The following is a 15545-nucleotide window of genomic DNA, read 5'->3' as shown; positions in this document are numbered from 1 at the left end:
CCGAATCTACGATCCAATCAGAGGTTTTATCAATCTTACCAGCCATATTTGCCTTACGCGTGATGTCGCCTTCTTCTTTTTGCTCGTTAAAATGCTTCATAAGCATTTGGTATTGTACATCAGTAAGTCCAGCAACACCAGATTCCTTCTCTACATGCGCCACCTTCGATTTCGACTTATCAATTTTTCTTTTATCTGGCCACCATTCGGGATATCCGATGATCTCGAAACAACTTTCACGTTTATGACCATCCTTTCCGCACTTGCTACAATGGTCAACCTTATCGTCGCCGTTTCGCTTAAAATTTCTGAGGTTACCTTTATAGTTCCTCTGTGAGTTTGAAGATCCATCTCGCCACCCCTGTGTCTTAAACGCGACTGGTTCAACGGTTGTTCTTTTAGTTGAAGTAATCAATCTTTGTTGTTCCTCTTCGGAGGCAAGACGATAAGCCTCTCCAAGAGTGGGTGTCGTTTTCATTGAGAGAACATGGGTCCGTATAGTCGAAAAATCAGCATCCAGGCCCATCAAAAACTCGTATAAACGCTCCTTTTCTTGAAAATCATTCAATCTTTTTCCAATATCACAAGTACAATTTCCACATGTGCACTGTGGAATTGGTAAAACAGATCGTATTTCATCCCATATGCTTCGCAGCTTTGTGTAATAAGACGAAACAGAGGCTCCTTCTTGATTCGAACAGGAAATCAACTGCTTCAATTCATAAGCACGGGGTGCACTTTCTTTACCAAATCGTTCTTTCAAATCTTTCCATATCTCTGAAGATGAATTGGCATATCGAACGCTTGCTCTAATATCCTTATCCATTGCTGTCGTGAACCATCCAATGATCATAGCATCGCATCCAGTGCATATAATCATCAGATGTTTTTTCTGGTTTCGGGATCGTACCATCAACGAATCCCATCTTGTTCTTTGCAAATAAAAAATTGGCCATCTCCTTGGCCCAATCATTATAGTTTCAATCAGTCAAGATATCGTTAACATGTATTTGTTTTGGTAAATCGGATGGGTGTATATAGTAAGGAGAATTTGTGTCAATGACATTGTTCTTGCCACTGCCGCTGCCCTTTTCTCCTGTCATGTTGGCTTATGAATAGTGGTTCTAGATCGACTGCTTTGATACCATGAAAATTTTGATTGAAGGCAGAAATCTATGTTTTTCATATATATGATCGATCATGCATAATAAGTTTATATAGCCACATTCAACTTGCAGCTAAAGTCACGGATACAAAATAGGTAACAGATAAACTAGGAAAATATTATGTCCTACAACTAAGGAAATAAAATAAGACGTCGTTTCCTTTAATATTCTCATTTAATATAAAGTTTTTGTTGATAATACAAGTAAATAACAGGTCGTGTTTATGACAGGATATAAGCTTGATCAATATAATAAACAACTAACGGCATGTTTTAAACTGAGACATATAGCTAAAAGACATAAAAACACAAAATGTCATAATACAATACAATGTCATACATAATTAAGTAATAAGTTAAAAGTACGAACAAAATAGCGGTTGCTATGTTCAAAACAGTAGGAAACCACAAGAATACATCCAGAAACATCGTCGATCAACATAGCACGCTACAAGAGTCTTTAATCAAAATACTTACTATCCGTTAAACAAACGACCAGTTGATAAACATAAAGCAGACGCAGTGAGCGTTTTCTTCCTCGTTCAATACTTTCCACGCCACTGCTCTCTCATAAGAAACTGGTCTCCCCATACTCGATGAACACACTCCGCCTTCAAGGCACGCAAACCCCTGTCATAAAGCGTAATAGATGTTACCACATTGTAGATGCAACAATAACAATCCATTTGCTTATGAACATGTCAAATTAGTTTTTCTTTTATATCTCTAGTGGGTTATCTGTAAAAGCAAATTATTGCAAAAAGGAAGGAGGTCAAATGTATTGAAGAACTCTCATAATGTATTTTTGCCCCTTGCAACCAACTAGTTATTGTTACCCTTCCCATAATCACAGCAAGAGCTAGTTATTGATAAAAGTATAAAGATATTTGACTTGTTCGCTTCTAAATGGTTACGTTGTATCACTAACAAGTTTAAAGGGTAGAAAAGTTTTAGAAATTTACTAGAAAGGATACACGTCAAATGGGTCATACAAGATGAAAATCCAACAAATTGTATTTTAAATCAATAAAGTTCACAACTATTGACGCTTTAACCAACCAAATCATTTTACGCAATTTGCCATATCAAGTTCTGGGTATCAGAGGTGACTTGATGAATGAAAATAAATCAAGAAAACACTTGGAAAACCTGTTGCATTATTTGTGCAAATTCTGTAAGAAGACCTTTCCGTCCATGCTCATCAAGAATTTTTTCAAAACTAATGTCTTGAAGTGCAACTAGCGTCGTCTCGAGCATATCTAGCCCAGCTTGGTTGGCAAAAGTGAATACAGGCAATGCCTGAACACAAAATTTGTTTTCAGTACAACTGGCTCGAGTCATTTTTAAAATGACTAATATACAAACCGAGTAACCGACCTTAATAGAGCAGCACATGATGGCATCCGAGTGACTCCATAGCGATTTTAGAACGTTTTCACTTCGTTCACCTCCCGACTTAAACAGCTCCGCACCCAAGTAACAACTGCAACAAGATACAAAAAGTATGAAAGCCTGACATTAACACACGAAAACAAATCACAGTTTGTATACTTTTTTTCTTATGTTAACAACTTCTTGTACAACTACGAGTGCAACTTTTTATGAATTAATATAGTTTTCATGTTGAAATGATGCAAGGAAAATGGGGAGAAGCCAAGCATTTTACCTGTAGCTGTGGGAAATCCATCGAGCTAGAATATGTGCTTCTGGGGTCCCTAATGGTGCCAGAAGACCTCCACTTAGATTCATATTAGGAGATAGTGCTGATGCCACCCTCTGAACTGATGAGATAATGGTGCGAACATATTGGCGGGCAATTACAGCAACGGTATCTTGCATGTGACTTTCGCATGCAAATTCAAATGCTAATGTCATCAGGGATCTTGCAGTGCTACTAGCAACATTACGGTCACTTGAAACTTTATTCCCTGACCCTCCAATTTCAAGCGCGGAGGCTAGATCAAGGGTGCGATTGGGACTTGAACCATCCTGCAAATTATGAATCCGGCTTTCATTATTGTGATAGCAGAAAGTGACGGTAAGAACACTGAAAGGATAACACTCGGTGATATGAACTGAAAATTTCGATGTGCTTAGTTACTTGTAAATGGGTGAATTTGGGTAATATTTTATATCAAACAGGCCAAGTTAATTTTATAGCTATAAAGGGAATTTAAAATGGATTGAAAGTCATTCAGAGTGTACAGTGTACATTAAATAAGCAAACATCCAAAATAACTTTATTAAGAATATTTAGACTTCTATAGTAACATTATAGCTACCGTAATCATACTTGGCACATTAATTATGTGGAAAAGCTTAGAAAAACGAGCGAGTGTGTGTGCACATGATAAATAGGTGAAGTAAAAAATAGATACAAGGGGAATGGGTCGGTATGAGTCAATGATTATGTCATCATGCAGTTATCCTAAATCATTTTATTCAAAGATATAGTAGACTACTATTGTAGTAATAATGTTTATACAATAACCCAATTTGACCCAGCATGTCTCACCCTACACAAAACAACCCGAACCCTATGATCTGTTACTCAACCCGTAGTCCCCTCCATCTAATTAGCTAACATGAATCCTAACCTTTGTTGGGTCCAAAGGAATTATACGGAAACCGGAAGGTAAAAGAGGTGCATCATCAACAAAAGAGGCATCAATGGGAGCAAATATGAGTTCTGCACTCATGCCAGCCGCGTTCTCGTCCATTCCATTGCATAGCTATTGGCAATTGTAATTACAGAAAGAGTCTCAGATCACATTATCCGCTTGCATAAAATTTATATATAAAGGTAAAACAATAAACACGACTAAGTGAAAATCACGAACTTGCAAGAGAAACATGTCTCTTGGAATTAACGCATCTTCAGGACAGTTCCCAATGCCCTCCATCTTAATAACCTCCAACAACTACAGACCACAAACAAGATCATAATCAAAATGTATAGAATAAAAGGTAAATGAACTAAAATTAAAAAATAAAACAAAACTGGGGAATACAAAGTGATAAACTATTAATAGCAACAACAAACATCATTCTATATCCAAAGAGAAACTGTCGCTCAACTTGCCTCTTCATGCTCGATCGTATGAGCAAGGGGAAGAATGACTTGACCCCCAAAATTACCAACCCGGGCCCCTGGTAAGCTACAGGGACCCAGTTTAACCGCTGATGCTGAATATGCATTGATATTGTCGTCTGCCCATTCTGAGCGGTGCTCTCTCAAAAACCTAAGTAGGAGAGCAGGAGGAACATTCTGGGAATAGAACATTTAGAAAATACAGCATCAACAAAATAAAATAAAATAGTACAACCCCATTCCTTAAATATTAATGTTCAATTCAAGTTATCTTTTATCGCAAAACGGATAAAATAGAGGTCAACTTAGCATTATACGAGTCGAACACCCAAAGTAGTCCAGATGCATTGTTAATGCATAAGCCTACTGTATCAGCTTATTTAAAAAACTTTATTATCTTTAAAATAATATAAATTTCCTTATAATGATTGACACGATAGTAACTTACTAAAAACGACTTATCTTAGAAAATAAGTTCTAGTCAAAACAAAATATTATAAATACGCAGTAAAAATTTATAGAAAAAATGTTCTGGGTCAACCAAATCCAGCCAAAAGGTTTTGGCCCGTTACCCGGCAAAAGTGACCCTCCATTTTATCACCTGAACAATAAAGTGCTCAGGCAAATCAAACTTATCATTGGTCATCAAATCCAGTCAAGAGGTTATGGCCCGTTAACTAGCAAAGGTGACCCTCGAATCTATCATCTGAACAATTTAGTGTTGAGGGAAATCAAACTTATCATTGTCTAACCTGTAAGAGCATCGATGCTTTTGCACACAAGACAACATTGTTAACTGATGGGTATCCGCTCGCAAAAGGTAAATTCAATCCCATAATCTTTTCAGGAGAAGAATTCACAAGAATGGTGACATCATCCACCCCATCATTTGCCATTAAAGACCAACCCTCATCAGTAAAACCGTTAAGGGCCTCATTAAATCCCCGGCTCAACCTCTGACTAAGTGCCCTCAATGCTGCGGGTCTTCGGCCCCAATTATTAGGGGCACCTGACTGTGATACCTCAAGAGCTATTTGTCTCAGCTGGCGTAATGCCTATTCATACAAAACTTTTAATTAATAATCACTTTATAGATAAGGCATTAGAGGAGGTTCAATGTATTGATTACCATCATTGTCGTTTTTTGAGCAAGCACGGTTGATGATTCATACAATGGGCGCAAGACTTCAGGTACACTCCACGCCTACATAGAAAATGGGCATAATTTAGAATACGGAAAGTCACATGTAAACTGGATATGTGACAAAACGGCAGGCAGGCAGCTTGGGTGGTAAGAAAAAAGGTTATGGTCAAATAGGTAAATTATAGATTGATTAAGGGAGCAAATGTTACCACTTCACTTAGAAACAGATCAATTTAGGCTCTATATTTATCAGCAAATCAAATAGGTGAAGTTAGAAAGTTAGTTGAAAATGTAACAGGTCAAAATGTCCCCTTTGATGTATTTTCAATGCCTACAACCTACTAACTCGTTTTTTGAAATGGATACTTTTTGAAAATGTAACAGGTCAAAATGTCCCGCTTAATGTATACTTCTGGTCGGCTTTTTTACACATTTAGACTATATATTTTTTACTTTCAAAAATATAAAACCTGCTTCATTCACACTACTATATCCTTACCCAGATTAATCCAGTTGACATCAGTGGGTCAAAATCCCTCTTCTAATATATAGAGCTATGCTTTTTACCTCAAAACTCGTGTAATTCATGATTTGGGTGACATAACTAGCAAGATGGGCAGTTCACATAAAAAGTAGAAGCATGTTCAAACAGGTAAATATGAGAACGAGTCAAAAAGGGCCAGGTCGGATTCACAAACCAATACTTTTATGTCAGCTATAATGTCTTGTAAGTTATTAGCTAAAATATTAACTATAATTATAAAAATTGACCATTATATGTAATTTATGAGGTTGTGAACACATGAACCTACTTTGGATGACATTTGAAATTCTAAAACAAAAATAGTTGAATTAACAAATGTGTACAAACTTTACCTCTAAATTCATGTGATCCACAATATGAATAATCGAACCACCTCCTTCACAGGGTCGAATCAGGTACCCACTAGGCAGCATTTCAGCTCGCACAAAGTTTGGAACTGACGGTATGCTCGGACCATTTTGTATATTGGTTAGTGATCTTTCACAAACCTAAATGCACATACCAAGACCATGTTTACTCAGAATATATTTATGAAGAAAAAATATAAAAATGGTAGGCAAAGAGTCAAGAATAATGCACCACTAAACTGCCGTCTTCCGTAACAGAAGTATAGCGTAACAACAAAAAGTCACGAGCCGTAGCCAAAGTTGTAGGAGCATACAGCTACAACATCAATAATAAAAAATAATCAGATCAAAGCAAAGCAGAAAGGTAGTCAGGAAATGTGTCAAGAGTCAAGACCATCAACTGTATGGTCAAAACGCGTTGGATATGGTTGACTCCAAACTTTTCCGAAATTACGAACTTTTATATATATTCAGTCTATCGCCAAAAATCACAAAATTTCAGTTAAATCCAATCGAGCCTAAATGAAACTGATTAAACAAGACCAGGTCAAATGGGCATGTTTTTACTTACAACCTTCCAAGTTTTTTTAATCTAAAAATGTAGATAAATTTTTTTGAAATTTTTTCTAATCACTATTAAGGCACTAGTTATTTATAAAGAACATAATTTAGACAAATAGTGTTTGCTTGTCAACTGAAAACGACCCAGCCCATTTTGACCCAATTAAAAACAGCTAGTATCTACCGCAATCTATTTTAACAGATTGCCCAACCCACAGATATTGCCACCTATGTAAGAAAGGTATTACCTGCATGTATAGAATCTCGATGGTTCCACCATTGGCAGTAGGTAGCACATTGAGGATCTCAACAGCTCGGCAGTCACGAAACCACGAGGTGCGATCCTTAAGGATTTCCACAACCTAAGACATGAAAATTAAAATCAGCATTGCCATGTCTTTGACCTCAGAACCATATGTAAAAAAAATAAATCAGTATTAGTACTAACCCTTGAAGGGTCGAGAGCAACCAAACCGCATGCTCGTGCTGCCACGCCAGTGCAACCATGAGAAATAGCAACGATTCCAATGGAATCCGGACCAGGCTGTAGGTCAAAGACAACAAAATTTTCAAATTACATAGGGCACAAATATAATTAGAAGAGAGGGACCCGAAGGATTGTCACATCATCAATGGCCACACATGTGCCATGTTGGAAACCATTATCATTTCCATTAATAGTTTCAAGAACTCTAGTTGTACCACACTACGCTGCTGAAAGTTTGAGTAAGAAGGAAAGCTAAATGAATTAGTAAATATATAATTAATAAAGCAACAATTACCGTACTGTTCAAATCAAAATAATATAGCAACCAAATACACAGCTTTTGCATTAAATTCGTGGTGCCATGTTATTAATGAAAGCCATATTGAAGCCACATTTGCATCCTCCGAAAATTGTTTACGAGAAGTGAAGTGAGTGGAAATTTCTTTTACCATGATAAGCAACTCTAGTTCGACAAGTAAAGTAAACATGACATCCATGGTAGTCTCTAATAAAGCATTGTTTTTGGCCACCAATTTCTTTTTCTTTTATTTCCTCCTTTTTTTTTTTGCTTGATTGTAATGGTTTTTCAACTTGCCTGAAACGTCCTTTAGATAAAATGTATATCTGAAAGACTATTCCAGTATTCAGTAATAATTGTACTATTCTTTCAAAACATTACATGTCATTTATTACGGCATATCATGTCACTTTCTAATTTCCATCTCATGGGTCACATGAAAAACCATGCTATTGTATAAACCTATAAATCTCTTTGTTCTCTATATGCGTGATTTTCTGTTTTTTAACTCGGTTATCCACGGCATACACAAGTAGAGGTCACAACAAGGGTGTTACCAGGTTGCACAACAGCTCAAAACATATACATGTTGAAACAGGTTGCATCTTATAGAGTTGGAAGCAGTCTGTGTTGGGCTAACTTGCTACATTCATTCATTTTTTTACTTTTAGAGGGCCAAATCCAATTAAACTTCAATTATGATTTCGATAAATATATTGTTATAATAACTATCCACTACATGCTCCAAATTCCTACAAATATCCAAATTAGAGATTGGAGGATCAAATATCGTCTCCAACCTTTGCTCCATATTTGGAGAAATTTTTGGAGCCAATAATTACTCCGAATATGGTATACCACTATTCATTCCTCCAAATATAATTTCTCATTTTGATATTTCGTTTTAATAAAACCAGATACTATAAGCAATAATTAGTTTGTTTATTGGTTATTTACTTCAATTTGCAATTTAATTAGATTAAACATTATAGAAGAACTATTGTATTAGGAGATAGTTATTTGGAGTATATGGTTGTAGATGAAAACTTTTGAAGAGAGAATATTCCCAAAAGATGCTTTTTTACTGCAAATTTAGCGATGAAGAAATGGAGATGGTTGGAGATAGCCTAATAATCTTAACCATGGAATATAATGAGTTAGGAGATTTTATGCATTAAAAACAGAGTATGGGAAAACTTCAACCCCTTCACCCATTTGACATGTTCAGTTGCTCCCCTTTTAGCTAAATATTTTGATTTGGCCCGTTTGATATCAAACACGACAAAAATCAACCAATATATAAGTAAATGTTTATGATCTAGGATTACCTTCATTCCGGGCATCTGGACCCACTCAATAGCAGTTCCAGTAGCCTTCGAAAGAAACTCTGTTAAAGTTTCTTCTGCGATGGACAAAAGTCTGCATAAACATAAAGTAAAAAGAATTAAAAAAAAGTTAACTTACTAATCCATAAAATAAACAAACATTAAAGTACGAGTCGATGAACACTAACCCTGCAGGACTAGCATCCCGTGGGGGGTTCTGAGAAGTCAATCGATGTTGACCATTCGTCACAACCGACTCACAACTAGTGTCTTTAGTAGCAAGTGCAGTCTGAAATATAGAAACCCCCAACACATTATTCACAAATAAGATCAGACAAGTAATTAAGGTGCTAATAACTAATATGATGCAAGTTTTGAAATTTATAATTGCTGCTTTTAAATATTACAATAAGATAATTAATTTATTATACAATGTAGATTAAAGTTTGCATATATCTCAAGGCATACCAAATGCCCAGGTATTTGGATTTGCATTCTCAGAGAGATTATGTGACGATGAATAATCAAAACTAGTTAAACATAAGTAAGAGACACAAGGCAAAATATAAAGGCGTATACATAGTTATTTTCTGAACATTTAGATAATCATTTGTAAAAGTAGAATAGAGTCTCAATGATCATACTTTAGGGCAACTGGATGTCATTTCGAAGTAATTATGTAATATTGGACTATAAAAAATAAAACATACAGTTACTTTTGTTCAAAAGGGGATAGGTAAGTTTATGTTAATCTTGGAAATTCGGCTTTGTTGTGACTCATACGATTACGATCATATCTAAATGATTTAACGTAATCAGATGTAGACTTTACTTTGCCCAAACATTAAAACTTACTTCTATAATTAGATAATCATTTCAAACCGTAAATGCAAACATAAAACAGAATAAACAAGAAAAGGGGGAAAGGTCTAACGTTTTGAGTATGTTGCCGAAAACAACCATTCTCATACACAAGGTGTGACACTTGCTTCTGCAATCTATCATTTTCTTCCATTAAAAGTTTGTTCATAGCTGTCAGCTTTCGATTCACAGTTTGAAGACGTGAAGCTTCTTTCCTCTGTTTTTCTCTACATCTAAACATAGTAAAACACAAAAATTGAAGCCCCACATCACACTTTACAAATCAAAACAAACACATTACCAAAAACACTAGCTTTTAATATCATTGAATATTTGTATATACCTAAAAAACTAAAAAACCAAAACTATAACTAACAAGCAGCTATATTAAAACACTACCACACCTACTATTTACAAGAAAGAGTTACCAAAAACAACAATAATTTCAAATCCTTACTATTAGAACGATGAAAACAAACAAAAACATATCAGAGAAAGTATGTTTTAATCTTCTTTATTAATTACTGTATTACATATACAAACATTGAAAAGAAGAAAGATTGGACTAAGGAGTGACTAGACTCATGACATAAAACAAACATTTCACAAAATATTACTAGCCTTTCTAACCTTCGATTGTACGGAAACCAGCAACATGTATTCAAAAAGACGATCTTTTCGATTACTGAACAATAAAAGAAACAAACTATTGCATTAAAAATCACACTAAGAAACAAATATATCTACTTTCCCAATTTACAATGCATACATACTATTGTCACGATAAGGCAATAAGCTACAATCACATAACACGAATCACAACAAACATTCCGCACACAATGTAAAAAAAAAAAACTTTTGGATTGCCAAACAATGAAAAGAGCCAAAGACTGAACTAACAAGCAACAAAACTACAATCAAACCACACATCCACACATCACAATTTCACAGTTCCCAGTAAACATTTAACAACACCGGAAAACAACAATCACAATAATCATTACATAACCAAAATAAATAAATAAAAATTACATACATAAAAAAAAAACACTAATTTTATTAAAAATTCAAAACTCATAACCAAAAAATATCATAAATGATGACATTTTATTCTAACTTAACATTAAAAAGAGCCAAAGATTTGAGGGAACAAGTAACAACTCTCAAAACTAACAACAATACTCAATCCCGCAAAGCGGCCGGGGCGTACCACTACCCAAGGTAGACTGCCTTCCGTAACACAATCAACAGATGTCACATTAAACACAAGAAACTACATGCAAAACACACATCACATATCACAAACTATAACATTAAAATCACAATCAAGAAACAAGTATAAGTTTTTGTAAAACCATACCTTCTATTTTGAAACCAAACTTTGATTTGTTTAGGCTCAATGTTGGACAAAATAGGGCATTCACGAATAAGCTGTTGACGACGAACCGAACTCGGTTTTGGACATTCATGATAGACTCTTTCAAGTGCTTCAACCTGCTCAGGTGTATATCTAACATATTTCCCATTCTCCATCATCACCCCTTTAGAATCTTTGCAGGACATTGCCATGTTATCTCACTATAGAACCACCTTCCAAGAAACAAAAAAGCCACAATATTTTTTTTTCTAAAAACTCTCAAAAAAATAAATAAATTATGTAACCAAAACCCACAACTTTTAACACATACCCACTACACAAAATACTAAATTTAGCAACCCCTTTTGTTGATATGCTCAAATGATCAAGAAAAAAAGATACACTATTTCACTAAGTTTTCGAGAATAACTTATTTTTAATCAATAACAACATATTCTAACACATGCCCACTTCATAAAATACTAAATTTAGCAACCCCTTCTGTTGGTATACTAAAATGATCAGAAAATATTTTTTCACTAAACCTTCAAAAGAGACTAATCTAATAAGAAACCACAAATTATAACATATACCAACTTATTAAAATAGTAAGTTTAGCAACCCCTTTTGTTGGTTTGTGCACAAGATCAAGAAAACAATACTTCACTTTACCAAAAATGTCACCTTTTTTGAACTTTTGAAATCTTGATACTTTGAAACCCAAATGAAAATAAAAACTAAAAACACAAAGCAATCTACATCACCCAAATTTAGCTAGCTTGTAATTGTTCCTAATCTTTGAAACATGTTGCAATCTTGAAAACTTTTTCTAGTCTAGCTAAGATATAAAAAAGATGGTATTTTTTTTTTACAACAAAACATGATGAAAAACCATTGACTTGTTGAATCTTTTTTATTTATTGCTAAGGATTGTGACTTTATAACAAAACATGATGAGGGTATGGGGCTAAATGGAAGATCTTGGTATAAAGATTCTATGAAAAAGAACTTCAGGTGTATTTAAGAAAAGAGGAAAGTGAGTGAGTAGGGTAAAATAGTCTTTTTCCTTCCGTCAGTGGATAATTTGATAGACAGTTTGGATTTGTTGTTACCTCATTTGCTGTTTGCTTTCAATACTGTTACTGTATCCATTTCTTTAATGTTTTGTACGGAGTAAGTATTTCGGGTAATGATCCATACATATACAAACATTTTAAACCGACTCATGCTATTTTCTCTTCATGTACTAAACTCGAATTCCATTGAAAACCCTGTTAGTTTAAGTATCTAAGTCATAACTATAATTAATAGCAGCATACTCGATAGTCCTTTTGGGTTGTAATGCGTAAAACCTATCAAACCCGTTATAAGAAAACTTTGTTTATTATGAGATTTGAATTTAAAACCTCTAAATTTAAGTACTTTCAAGTACTAATCTATTCATAAGAAAACCTTGCTTACGTTGGAATTTGAATATTAAACCTTTGAGGATCTTCAAATACTGATCTATTTGTTAATGGTTGGTTTACCATCTCAATAGTTATATAGGATTTATCTAGATATTGTAATGTAATAAAATATACACGAATAATTATGTTGTGTAAAAAGATACTCAGATGTTCATTATATGTAATAAACTTTCAATCCCGGTTATTGGATGTAGACGTGAGAACAAGCCGAGTCGAGTTGCAAGAATTTTATGTGTTTTTTATTACTCGGATCAATGTTGGGCTTGCATAAATATTCAAAAAGGTGTTCGAGCTTGATCCATTATTATTCGAGCTCCATAATCGTTAAAATTTTTATTTATATGTAGAGAGGCCTTGAATTCGATAACGTCATCTAATTACTTGAACGCAAGCTTTAATAATCTCATTTATGATCATGTATAAATTAATCGTGTATTTAACAAAAAAAAAAAAACTAACTAATGAGCTTAGTAAACTCTTTTTTAATTGGCTCAACTTGTTCGTAATATCGTTTTACTGTTCTGTGAGCGAGCCAAATGAGCTCCATGAGCTACTCGATTCTTCCATTACATGGTCAAAAATACTCATTGTGTATTATGCTAATAAACAGATTGGAATTGAAGACCTGCAAATAGTTTAATAACTCAGCTCGAGCTTAAAACAATTCATCCCAGACTTGGTTTCAACAAGCTCGAGCTCGAGTAGCTCAAGAACAACTCGGTTCAATTCTCAACCCTAATTGGATGTACGCGGGTATATGTAACAATCATATAAGCTATCACGTTCAATTTCATGTTGTCAGTTTGCAAGTTTATTTTTATTGGTCAGATATATCCATTAAATAAGATTTAAATCTGATTACATACAATGAACGACCGGATACACAACATAAACATTCGTGTATAGTTAATTACATACCGAGACCCTAAAATTCTTTTTATGTATGGTAAAAAAAATAAATTATGGGGACACACTAAAAAAAAAATCTATTTATAAATTTGTTGTAACTTGATTATTAATGTCACATTAGCAAACCTCAAAGATCTTGCAATATTATACCTAACTAAAAGACTTACCAATTACCATCACAACGTCACAATAGAAAAAACGTCCCGCATCATCGCTCATTCGATAATCACACTAGCAAAATCATACTAAAAATTGCACCCGACAATATTTATATTTATATTTTTTCAAATTAAAATATACAACATTCAATGTTTAAGATAAAAACTTATTAATATTAAAATTACAATAACTAAATATAGATTCCATAAAATTTCTATTAAAAAATATAACTAATAAACATTCCGCTAAAGTTTTGTACAAGATTATGATGTGTTTCTCAACAACGTCTTTTTTTTCATTTCTTTCAAGATTCACTTATCAACGAGACATATCATGAATCGTCGTTTTCTTCATGATGAAATATGATGCACACGTACATAAATCTTATTGAGTTTTGTATTCATTCTAGGCCTTTCCGGCATTTTGCATAATTAATTTGCAATCTTGAAAGACACCAATTTCGCATTAGAACATCAATTCTTATTATTTTGTTTTACGTTCGTAGCTATTTTATTAAACACATCTATACTCTATATAAAGATTATCAGCCCTTTCATTTTTAGAAATAGTTACTCAAATGTCACAGGGGAAATTACTAAATTGCCCCTTAATAAAAACCCACTATGGAAAGAGTTTTATAAATTACCAACTTTGGCCTTAATAAATTAATTTACACCATAAACCCTTATTTTAATACTTAACACTTTAAACCCTTATCTTCTAAAAATTTCCACCTACACCACTTGACACTACCACCACCACCAATGGTACAATCACCGACACCACTAGACCGTCTTTTCCACCACTGTCGCCGCATTGCGCGGGTACCATGCTCGTTATGATAACAAAAACACTTCCACTATATAATTACGAAGATATAAGATTCAACTAGAGTTATATACAAGATACTAGAGTTTTTGTTAAGCTAAACTTGCCATTGGTGTAAAACAAAGAGTGGATTAGTTGGATGGTAATTATGTAAATATATTGACAACATAGGGTATAAAGTTGAGAATTTAAAGCGGGAACAAAAATGGGAAAAGGATAGGAAATAGGAGGGGCAGGGATTTCGTGAGACAAAGAAGACATCATGATGATGATTTTGCATGCGCCCTCGATACATTACTACCTACTCTCTTCTCTCTCTTTTGTTTTTCTTTTCTATACACATTTTTAGAACCTTTTTCGAATTAAATTAAATTTCAGTTTAAATTGTCAAATACTTTTGATATTTTATCTTCAATGAACGCATGATCTCAATCTACCACCCTATAATTCATTAACTTATATTCCGAAATAAATAAGAGTAATTCGTAACTATTTGAAGCTACATACATGCGTAATGCGATGACGGTGACAACAATGATGATTGGTAATTATGACGGTGACTATTGTTGATGGTAATAACGTCGAGTGATATAGGTTGATCTAAATGCTATTAATGTAAATGTGATAATTAAGATATTTTCAAAAATAAAATACTGATGGTGTAAACATACTCATCAAAAACAATTAAGTAAATTCATGTCTTTTATTTTTTACCTTTTAACATGGGCCTAAAATATTAATATTAATATTAATAACTAATAATAATATAGTATAAAAATGTAATTGTTTGTTTTTTACAGGTACAAAGACTTTTTGACTTTTTCTATAAACAGGCCAGTTTCAAACAAATTCACATGTTTTTTTTATCCGGAAGTAAATAGAATAGTAGTAATCTATAATTTACTGTTAAAAAACATGTATAATCCGGAAGTAAATTCACCCCGTTAAAGAAAAAAAAAAAAAAAGACTCTATGAGGTCAGTCTGCCACCATAACCATAC

General features: G+C 33.9%; 1 protein-coding gene across 1 annotated transcript; it reads right to left on the bottom strand.

The window, feature by feature from the left end:
* Positions 1–1321: 1321 nt before the first annotated feature.
* On the bottom strand, positions 1322–11743 carry LOC122606763 (homeobox-leucine zipper protein ATHB-15-like). The gene is made up of 17 exons (XM_043779618.1): positions 11184–11743; positions 9897–10056; positions 9151–9251; positions 8966–9056; positions 7301–7396; positions 7101–7214; positions 6524–6607; positions 6277–6432; positions 5386–5460; positions 5009–5311; positions 4248–4433; positions 4006–4086; positions 3763–3897; positions 2832–3154; positions 2543–2648; positions 2315–2464; positions 1322–1795 (listed from the first exon to the last, which is right to left on the bottom strand). Exons 1-17 carry the CDS (start codon positions 11390–11392, stop codon positions 1649–1651), a joined length of 2517 nt encoding a protein of 838 aa, XP_043635553.1. The 5' UTR covers positions 11393–11743; the 3' UTR covers positions 1322–1648.
* Positions 11744–15545: the final 3802 nt, after the last annotated feature.

Source organism: Erigeron canadensis, chromosome 7 (assembly GCF_010389155.1).
Source record: "Erigeron canadensis isolate Cc75 chromosome 7, C_canadensis_v1, whole genome shotgun sequence".
Classification (NCBI taxonomy): Eukaryota; Viridiplantae; Streptophyta; class Magnoliopsida; order Asterales; family Asteraceae; genus Erigeron; species Erigeron canadensis.
This window is presented reverse-complemented; position numbering and strand designations above follow the sequence as displayed.